The sequence below is a fragment of the Battus philenor genome, unplaced genomic scaffold (genome assembly GCF_028537555.1).
Source record: "Battus philenor isolate CCGP_79_NKW_IND1 unplaced genomic scaffold, ilBatPhil1.0.hap1 SCAF_22, whole genome shotgun sequence".
Lineage (NCBI taxonomy): Eukaryota > Metazoa > Arthropoda > Insecta > Lepidoptera > Papilionidae > Battus > Battus philenor.
In genome coordinates this window covers 8,009,602-8,020,162 of record NW_027181685.1, presented here as the reverse complement: position 1 = coordinate 8,020,162, position 10,561 = coordinate 8,009,602, and the positions used below count along the sequence as shown (strand labels likewise).

The following is a 10,561-nucleotide window of genomic DNA, read 5'->3' as shown; positions in this document are numbered from 1 at the left end:
AATGGAGAATTAATATATATCTTAGAAAACAAGTTTAAAGTATAGATAAAAGAAACCGTTTTCAAATTAACCTTGGTTCAGTGAAATGTGAGTTATTAAGACAAGGTTAAGTTATTAAGATGATAAACTATTCTTAGAACTTTAAAATAATGTGCGACGGTAAAAACGTTACGTTTACTTAAAAGTATTGTGTTACGGACATTTTTTGATTAAGTTAAACGAATAAAATGAAAAATAGAAATGACGAGATGTCTGCGAATTTTCGGAGCGTACACTTACCGCTTATCACGAAGACATTCGACGATTCTGCTTATAGCAGGTATCATACTTGTTCTCACGACCATATTTCATTTGTATGCTTACAAACAAAAGGATCATCACCGAGCTGCTTTGCAAGTAGGTGACTTTGAATATAGACCTGGTTCTTTTTTGAAAAATATACAACCTAACGAAAGTGTTAATTTTTGTCAGTTTCAATACGGTTTGCCCAAAATGTTGAAATGGGACACCTTGAAAATATACCCTTCTCCAGAAACGGGCACTAAAGGTCCATACAGAGTTATATACAATGCTATTAAAGGTACCGCATATGCAAATAATAGCAAATATGACGCAGTGACTTACGCAACGCAAGCAACACCGGAATTCATTTACCACGTCGCAGAAATCGCCCGTTTCTGGGATGGACCAATCAGCCTTTCAGTTTTTGTTCCAAATTATGACTTAGACATTACAATGCAAATTATGACTCAGCTCTGCCGTTGCTATTCTGGCATGTCTAAAGTTTCCCTTCACTTATTTTATCACAAACATCATCCACCCAAAATAAGAACGGAAAAACAAATTCTTGCTTCTTTAACAACTGAAACACCAACAACAACAGCAAACATAACAATAGAGCAAATATTAAAAAAGAAACTGGAAAACTACAAGAAACTTGATAACAAGACGCGGCCACAATATATTCAATGGGTGCGAAAAAATAAAATAGAAAGAATGATGAAACGCATGTCTCGGAAAAATAATGTAGTGCCCAATTTAAAATTTAACGATTGTTCTGGCTTGGAAAATTTTGATATAGCGACCTTTAGAAAAGAGAACCGGTTAATCTATCCGATAAATGTTGGAAGAAATTCAGCTAGGAATGCGTCAAACACAAATTATTTTATAGTGTCTGACATCGAAATGGTGCCGAGCGACGGACTCGCGCAGAAATTTCTTAAAATGGTAAGAAAGCTAATGGGAGACAAGAAGCGAGATGAAGGATGTATATTCGCTAAAACGATTTTCGTCGTTCCTTTATTCGAAGTGGAAAAAGGAGAAGAAATTCCACGTGATAAAAAAACGTAAGAAGCATTTACTTTACCTCTATTGATTTTTTTTAATATAATTTAATACTCATTGTTGTACATGACCAACATGAAAAAACGTTAATAACATGAAAAAAGTAAAATAGGCGGTAAAATCCCTCGAGGCAATTTCTTAAAAAAACCACAGTATGGAAAAATGAGAAGGACATGTAGCGGGTAGCCAACCTGTTCATTCGAGATAGCTTAGAATATAACAAAAATATAATTTACTCAAAATTACAATTACATACATACATTTACTTGTATACACAAATAAATACATTTATTATAAATAAAAAATATATTCGTATACTAGTAAAAACAAAAGTACATTGAAATATGTTATTTTAAACACAACAATAAGTAATAAAAAAACATGAAATCTTCTTTGATAAAGTACGCACTAGTTCGAATTATAAAAGAATAAATTTAAATATACAAATAAATAAATAATCAACTTTCCAAATTGCATACTCTGAAGAAATTTTCTTGAATATTGGTACTTTTTATTTGGTATTTTATCACGAAACATTTACATTACCAGTTTATTGTAAACAGTTATTTTTAACCGCATGGAGATTAGAATTTAAATTTTATTGACTTATATAATTTAATCTTTACAAACACTAAACTTTGGGTATTATAAAATTCGTAATCTACATAATAATAAAAAATAAGTCTACATCAAAGTCTAAATATATCAACAAATAGCGCGTATTGATCTTGTTCTGATTTAATTTAAAGATAATTCGGTTTTATCATATACACGTACGAGTATATGTTTCCAAAAAGGCTTGAATTTTAACGACTTTTCCAAGCGGGCTCTTTTCCCAGCATATACCAACCGTTTACATTCGTTTTCTTTAATGAATATGAATACATTTACGAAATAGTATTGTGGTAGTCGTATATATACTGATGTGATGTCTGAATGAATAACAGGTGTAAGATTTTGTGGGCGAGCGTAGCCGACGGGCGAACTTAGTGTGCCGAATTAGTGCAGCGAGCACATGCACGCACCGGTGACGCGGGCGCAGACCTTTTATTACTTTTGTTTCTTTTATTTCTTTTGCGCCTTTGTTCTATTGCCCGCTTTCACTCGGTCGCAAACCACATTGCGCCCCAGAGTACTACGACGAATGCACGTCCTTTTTGCTCGCACTCAAGCGCTAATAAAAATTTGTTCGTGTGTTAAATAAATTGATAAAGTGTTACAAACATCTTTTAATAAGATACTAACTCTTTAGTATCTTCACCTGGTTTATATTTATATGTAATTTGTTATGTAACAAAAAAAATATCAATGTATAATAATTATTTTTAACGTTTGCATCTTGTCACTACATTTAAATAACTATATAGCGTTTTTTTCTTTAACTTTAACAGGTTAGTTCGTTTAGTAGCAGCCAACAGAGCGTCTTATTTTCACCAAAAGGTATGTTCCCACTGTCAGCGGTTTCCCGGGCTGCAGTCGTGGTTATTGAGACCGTCGCCTAAAGTTCTGGAGGTTTGTAACAGCATAAAATATTAAATCGCTTAAACTTACAAACGTGTTTTGTTTTAATAACTACTAGTTGACTTCAACATAATCCAAAATTATCACCATATCTATTAAATAATCTCAGTATTAAAAACGATTACTTAAAAAATAAGTTTTCTATTTCGTAATTCCAAGACTTAAGTGATATTAAAATAAAAAGATTTCAACACGCCTGCTTAAATTTATTCTTTTTGATAAAATATTTTAATTACTTCCTCGTAATTTTTTTCTGCGTAAACAGAACCATACTGGAATATTATAAAGCGACTTTGGTGCATCCGATCACGACATTCGCACTCAAAACATGGTAATAGTATTTAATAGACATCAATTTTTACAGCCAATGTTGATTGCACGTCGAGAATATCCGTACCATAGATGGGAACCTTTGTATTTCGGCACACAGCGCGAGCCGTGGTACAGCGAGACGTTGTCATGGGAAGGAAGGCAGGACAAAATGACACAAGTAAGATATCGCAAACACTATTTTATACAATGTGATCTTGATCATTACTTGATATTGTTGACCGATAGGACTTTGTACGACTCTATACGTTAAACTCAAGTGATTAGTAAGTTTAAGTGTCAGTGGGAATGCCACAGTGATCAGACCAGAAAGCCACTATAAACTTAAGGTTTTAAAGTGGAAAATACGAACTGACAAGCTCAGAGAAAGTCGATCACCCAAAAGGTGGATAAAAAACTTTGTTAAGTACGTCGGAAGACGCTGAATACAGGGGACGACCAACCATTGCTATTAGAAGTCTATTTAATCTTTTTTCTTGTATTACATGGTTACCATTTACCTCGGTTCTTTCTCATACAATGGTCCCTTTTGTTTAAATAGATGCTGGAACTGTGTCTTCAAGAATATCGTATGGTGGTGCTGGATGGGGGTTTCCTCAGCCACGCGGCGTCCCCAAAGAGCATGGTTCACCATGGCAATACAGAACGTTTAAACAATCAAAAATATATGAATATCATTGGAAAATTAAAACATAGGTATCCAGACCGGCCACAGTGCAGAGTTATGTGGGGCTGTTAAACATTAACACAAAAACTTACGCACACAGTGTTTAATTTCAAAGAGAAAATTTTAGTGTTATAAAGTTGAGAAAAAAATTATTAATTTAAAAATAAATTAAAACATAAGTAACATTTAATTATTAAGTAAATACTCAAATAGAAACTGACTCATCAGATTTGGCACAGTCTTCCGGTTCCGAGATTGTTAGTGGTTAAGGCTATGGGCTCACTTGCGCTAACTTATTTAACATCAACTTAGCTTAATGATGCTTTAACTAATGAACGTGTAACGTATGATTTGATTCTCTCGTTGCTCCCACTGGTAGCCAACAGACCTGTTAGGTCTGATTTACCAAAAGCTATTCAACCTTATTTTGTTCCTTTACAAATTAGTTTGATTAAGATAAAAACATTAGTTTGATTTACTAATCATCAAAAATTTAAATTAGGCACAAGCTTTTTTTTGCTATCTATAACATATTGGATTAGTTCGAAACTCTTTAGACTTTCTATTTTGACTTAAATAAACTAAAGTTATGTGACACTAATATTTATACTGATTAACATCATATAAAATAAGCAATACTGAGTTTCAATTGTTTTAAATTAATTCATAATAGACATTTCATTTCCTTAATACACTTTATACTACTATAAAAGTTACGAATAATTTATTTATTTACATAAATAAATGATGTTTTGCTTTACACATATTTAATGTTGTATGCTTGAAAGTCTACCATTTTTAAAAACTAATATTAGTATTTAAGCTAACTGTGATTACTTAGAAAAACCTTATTACGAGGGTCAAACTGAAAGTTCTTAGAAAATCAAAAACTAAGCATTCTAGCAAGTTATTAGTTTTATTATAACTTTTCAAAATAGCGTCCATTTACATCAATACATCGCTGCATTCGATGGAACCATTGAGAAAAGCACCTTGCCCACTCGGCCTTAGGGGTCTCTTCGACGGCGTTTTGAAACGCAGCCACTGCTTCTTCGGCGTCCATAAAATGTTTTCCTCGAAGTTTTTCTTTTATTTTCGGGAATAAATAAAAATCGCAGGGTGCGAGGTCGGGGCTATACGGCGGGTGACCCAGTAATTCCACGTCTGAGGTCGCCAAATAGTCGATCGTTTGCCTGGCGGTGTGCGACGAGGCATTGTCGTGATGAAGGAGAATCCTGCTGCGAGGTCGTTTCTCTCGAATTTTTTCCAAGACAAGTGGCAAACAGTTGTTAGTGTACCACTCTGCATTAACCGTTTTCTGATCCTCTAAGACAACTGTCGCGTAATGACCTGTCTTTCCGAAGAACGAGGCCACCATCTTTTTTCCAACACTTCGACCTCTCTTCACTTTAGTTGGCAACTCTTCGGAAGGAAACACCCACTGAGCAGACTGTCTTTTGGTTTCCGGATCATAACAGTAAATCCAGCTTTCGTCACCCGTTAGTATGTCTAACACAGCATTTGAGTCACCTCCGTTAAATTTTTGGTTCATTTCTCGGCACCAATCAACACGGCGGAGTTTTTGAGCCTCGGTCAAATTATGCGGTATCCAGCGGGCACAAAGCTTCCTGACCGCTAAATGTTCATGGAGGATTTTGTGCACTTGACTCATACCTATGCCTAGACTTGTCCGAATCTGCTGATAGGTCACTCTTTTGTCAGTCTCTATCATACGCCGCACAACACTGATATTGTCTTCAGTCGTCGCTGTAGAAGGCCGACCCTCACGCAAATCATCGGTGAGATTATTTCGACCACGTTTGAATTCATTAAACCAGTTGTAAACTGTGGCACGAGATGGGGCTTCATCGTGAAAAGCCAATCGAAGTCTATCATAACTTTCTTGTTGACTTATATGACATCGAAATTCATAAAAAATCATTGCACGAAAATTTTCTTGGCTTAAATTCATTCTGACGTGCACAGACAATTTTCAATTTGCCGCCAAATCGTAAAACAAATGACAAATGAATGAAATGTATACTCAATATTATTGGTAAAAAGTTCTATTCTCAAAATTTAAACTTATTTTTTTAATATAATGCTTTTAAGTTGCCAGTTCTAAAAACTTTCAGTTTGGCCCTCGTACAAACTTTCGTAGTTTGACCGTTCAACAATTCTGTCCTTAATTTTAATAGGTTTAAATGAAACATCATCATGTTTTTTATCTCTAATCGGTTTTTACATAATAGAAATTAAAACTGAAAATTTTCCCTAACGATCGATCAATAATTAAAATAAGCTGTAATAATTTAATAAAAATTATAATTTTGTTATAAACTGTTTTATTTCATCGTTTTGTACAATAAATATAGATCTGTAATAGACGTCCGACAACAGTACCACTTTGATTTTTTCATGCTTTAAATAGAGTTTAATATGGGGTTATAAAATAAAACAATAAGGAAATAAAAAAAATATACTAGTGTAGACATGAAAATTCTCGGCTGTATATATATATATATATATATATATACAGCCTGTATATATATAAATATATTTATATTTATATTTATATATATATATAAAAAAATGTAAATGGTTGCGGTAAGAGAATGGAGTAATGCACTGGTCTTAGCACAACAAACTTATTAGCCAAGATTAGGATGAGGTTTGATGAGCTACGTTGATTACACATTTACTTGTCTATGCTCGCTTGAAGTATACCGCAACACGTACTTCTTCCATACACTTCTTTGAAGCTGTAAGTTATCTTACCGAGCACTTCCACTACCTGACTTATATGTAATAATAATTCTTCTTTCTTTTCATATCACTTAGACATCATTGAATGCCTTACGAAACATTTGAGGCTCTGCCGTATTCACGGACAATTATCATCAGGATTCCACTATTGTACAAAGGCCTCCCTCATAGATTTCTATCGAGATCGGTTGGGAGCGGCCGGCTTTCAGCGTCTATCCATCCTTCTAGTCCATTACTCGTGAAATCCCTCCAGAACCTTAGGGCTCCTGCAGCTATTAGTCTCGACCATATGTTTAAAAAAATATTATTATTATTTTATTTATTTATTTAATTTAAACATAACATAAGGACGTGAGATATTAATATACATTCTTACATAAAATCACCGCACTCTATCCTTTGCTTTTGTGCGATTTTCTCGTTAACATTACAAAGACGAACTTCAGCCCACATCTGAGCAGACGTAATTCAATAGGAGGAAATGTCGTCGTCATGATATTTTATTTATATCAACCTGTTACCGAGTACGCGACATGCCATCTTTTCGAAAACAAATCGTATATAACATTTGCTATCTTGCGAAATATTCTATAGCCACTGCAATGGTCACAGATGTTTAGAATATTTATGTATACTATGCTTATTGTTATATATAATAGGCTTATATTATTTGAAGTAATATTTAAAATTAGTCCCTTAAAAATGCTTACTTTCAATTACCAAACGTCAAAAAGAACATAAATTCAAAACTTGTCTTTCTCGTCTTCTTAAACGCTTACTCTTGATGATCAAGCAACTCTGAAGCTTTTTAATGGTCTCCCGCGAATTGTCTCCCACTAAAGTATTTGTCCATTGCTTGAAAAGATTTTATATTTTCAATATAATAATATTTATTATTATTTTTTAATTTCATAAAACAGAATCACTAGAAATCTTACTGATTAAACAAAACACTCTCAACTAAGCGTTTACCGTCTCATAGAGTAAATTACGTAGAAGTAACATTTTGAATTGGTGTGAAAAAAAACTTAAAAGAAGTTGTTAGAACACAATACGTACCAACTATAAAAAGTATACACTATTACCGACAATAGCAATGTCCAAAAACCTAAAATTAAAGGTTTGTAATATTGGGCATTAATAATACAAGTCGTTTATATTCTTCATCAAGATAACTAAAAACACGACAAATCAAAAATTTATTTGTCTTATAAATTTGTAGCATCTTTAACATTTTTTACTTTTTACTTCAATACAATATCTTTCCAGGCACTATTATTTTTGAGATTCTTCATTTATGATTATTTATAATTATTTTTAAAGTTGTATTAAAATATTTTTATATAAGTATAAGAACGTAATAAGTGTAAGAACGAAGGTCTTTGACTAGTATCTTGCCAAAAATGGCATTTGTCTCTGTGACGTAGACATTAACGATGAAGGAATGAGAAAGCTGATAGTCACCCAGAAAACAACGTAGGAATTGGTAAATCCGCAGAAGAACTGGGGTCAACGCCATATCTCGAACAATTGCTCTTCTGTAGTGCCAATGGGCGCGACACATCGCTTGTGCAACTGAGGACTGTTGGTGCGTTCGTTCACTAGTAGCACAAAACGAGCTGATAGCTACTGTGTCGGTAAGTGAACTGACTGCATGTTCAAGGTCACAAAAAGTCGCTAAATACAGGCATTGTAAGACCGATCATCATAGCAATCTTTGGGGGAAGCCAAAGTCTCGCAGTGGGTGCCTATCGGCTGACATGATGCTGATAGTTTTACACCTAAAGTTGACTACTAGCAGAACACTGTCTAGATATTTTTGTACAACAATGTGGCGGAACTAGCGAATTGCTGAGCCAGCTGTTTCACCTTTCATCTCTCCATGTTCTGACGGGGTACTGCCCAGGATATTGTATAACAAAATCCGATCCGTATCACTGTATCAAATAATGAATTCACTACAATATTTAAAAAAAGGGTCTCGTTAGAACAGTTATTGCACTAAGTACATTGTCTTACAAAACTGGTCATTATAACATGAGTCTACATGTATCTAAGTAGAAGCCTCTTGAAACAAACTTATTTTTACCTTTCCCACTTTAAATATATTGACAGTAATTAAAAGTATATTACGACATTTTCTTTAATCATTGTAATAGTTTATAACAGCTTTTACGATTATGTGTATTTATAAATATAGTTGAATTAAATAAATGATTTAACCGGTATCAATAATAAAAAAAGCATTTTAATAATCACGCGGTTGTATTTGATTCTCGTATTTACATTCAACCCGATCAAATATACAAAGCGAAAATTACGTCTCGCTATCTGAAGGGTTTACACGCCACGTCCCATAGATATTGCGCTGTCACGTCAAATTCTTTTCTATCCATTAGGCAGACATGGGTTTTATTTCAACGGGAAACGGGTGCGGAACAGAAAATAATTCTGCTTTATCGTTTCATTTGTTTAATCAGCTAATTTCTATCCGAAATAATTCCCGAAAATGTATTTTTGAATAAATTTTTATAGGACTAAAATGTTTCCAATAACAAATTTGTAATAGAACACTATTTTATAATACAGTAAAGGTTATTTACACCGATTCAAACAATTCTAGAATAGCAAAAGTAAAAGTAGTTATATGACCGTTAAGTACAAGTACTCTTCTAAATCATCAACATCGTTTTAACCGTAAAACGCCCACAGCTGGACATAAGCATTTTCCAAAGATACTCAATTCTTTCCGAGATCTCGCACCCAGCGTCTTCCAACGACGTCAAAAAGGAACTCTGTCCACTTTGTGAGTTGAACGTTCTATCAATTACCGATACCGACACCGGACGTTCTGCCTTTCCGTGGTCTCGACTTCAGAACCTTAAAGGCGCTACGTCTGCCCACTGTCACTTCCACTTGCCAACCCCCTTGACCATATCGGTTTTTCCTGTTCTCCTATGGATCTCTTTCTTCTGAATTCAATCTCACCGAGAAATCTTAAGCATAGCCTTCTCCATGGCTCGTTGGAACGAGAAAACGAGGACGAGTTCTGGCGAAATATGTAGCAGAAATTCTCTCCTGGTGATCCTGACCATCAAAACACCAAATATCATAAAACATACCAATGTCATATAATTAATCTGTTAAATTTGTTAAAATTTAGTACAGAAAAGGCGTGTAGTCCATAAAATCTGCTAAAAAAATATAAACAGATGCTACAAGACTACAAAGCGGTTAGACATCATTAGCGTCGACGTAACTTTTTAAGCAAACAATAATTTCTTTATGATTATACGTGAATATTTTATGTATTTCAAATACGTACGTACAGCTCTATATGAAGCGGCACAGTATGGGTCTTAAATACAATATCTTAAACTTCAAACTTCTTTCAATTTGATACTTATATACTCGGAGCTATGTGTATCTCGCTTGGGAACAAAAAAAATAACATGTTATATTTGTTTTTTAAAAAATTTCACATTTACTTTACATTGATTTTCAAATTAACCTAGAATCTGCAGAACAATATTTATTAAGTATTTTTACGAAGATTTAGCTGCCACATTTGAACTTACATATATTTTCGCCCCTGCTTCTGCAAATCTCGACCGATGCTACACTTCAAGCAAATAATGCATAATCGTTTTGTCGACAGACTGAAGTGCTACCAGTAATAGCTAAAGTGCAACAGGAATATAACTCATACGCCGCGCGACGCAGAAAACTTTCATGATATTATTCCCCCGGGTGTATAAACAGTCATTAAACTTAGGCAAAACAAGCATTCTGTAATACTATTATGCGAAGTAATAGATTAAAATAAATTTAAATTAAAAAAGTTTATATGTGGTTGAGTAACAAAAGAATTATAAAATAAGAAAGAAGGAAAAAATTAAAAGCTGTGAACTAAATTTTGATAGTAAAAGAATG

At 33.8% G+C, this 10,561-nt stretch overlaps 1 protein-coding gene across 1 annotated transcript; it reads left to right on the top strand.

The window, feature by feature from the left end:
* Positions 1–240: 240 nt before the first annotated feature.
* LOC137923844 (beta-1,4-glucuronyltransferase 1-like) lies at positions 241–3,934 on the top strand. Its single transcript, XM_068767122.1, has 4 exons — positions 241–1,346; positions 2,736–2,856; positions 3,230–3,355; positions 3,737–3,934. The coding sequence occupies exons 1-4, from the start codon at positions 241–243 to the stop codon at positions 3,932–3,934; spliced, it is 1,551 nt and encodes a 516-aa protein (XP_068623223.1).
* The last annotated feature ends 6,627 nt before the right edge of the window (positions 3,935–10,561 follow it).

Excerpts from the sequence above, each read along its gene's own strand:
- LOC137923844 (XM_068767122.1), top strand. The coding sequence starts at position 241 with ATGACGAGATGTCTGCGAATTTTCGGAGCGTACACTTACCGCTTATCA. Across the intron at positions 1,347-2,735 it reads ATTCCACGTGATAAAAAAAC|GTTAGTTCGTTTAGTAGCAG; the intron begins GTAAGAAGCATT and ends TAACTTTAACAG. Across the intron at positions 3,356-3,736 it reads GGCAGGACAAAATGACACAA|ATGCTGGAACTGTGTCTTCA; the intron begins GTAAGATATCGC and ends TTGTTTAAATAG.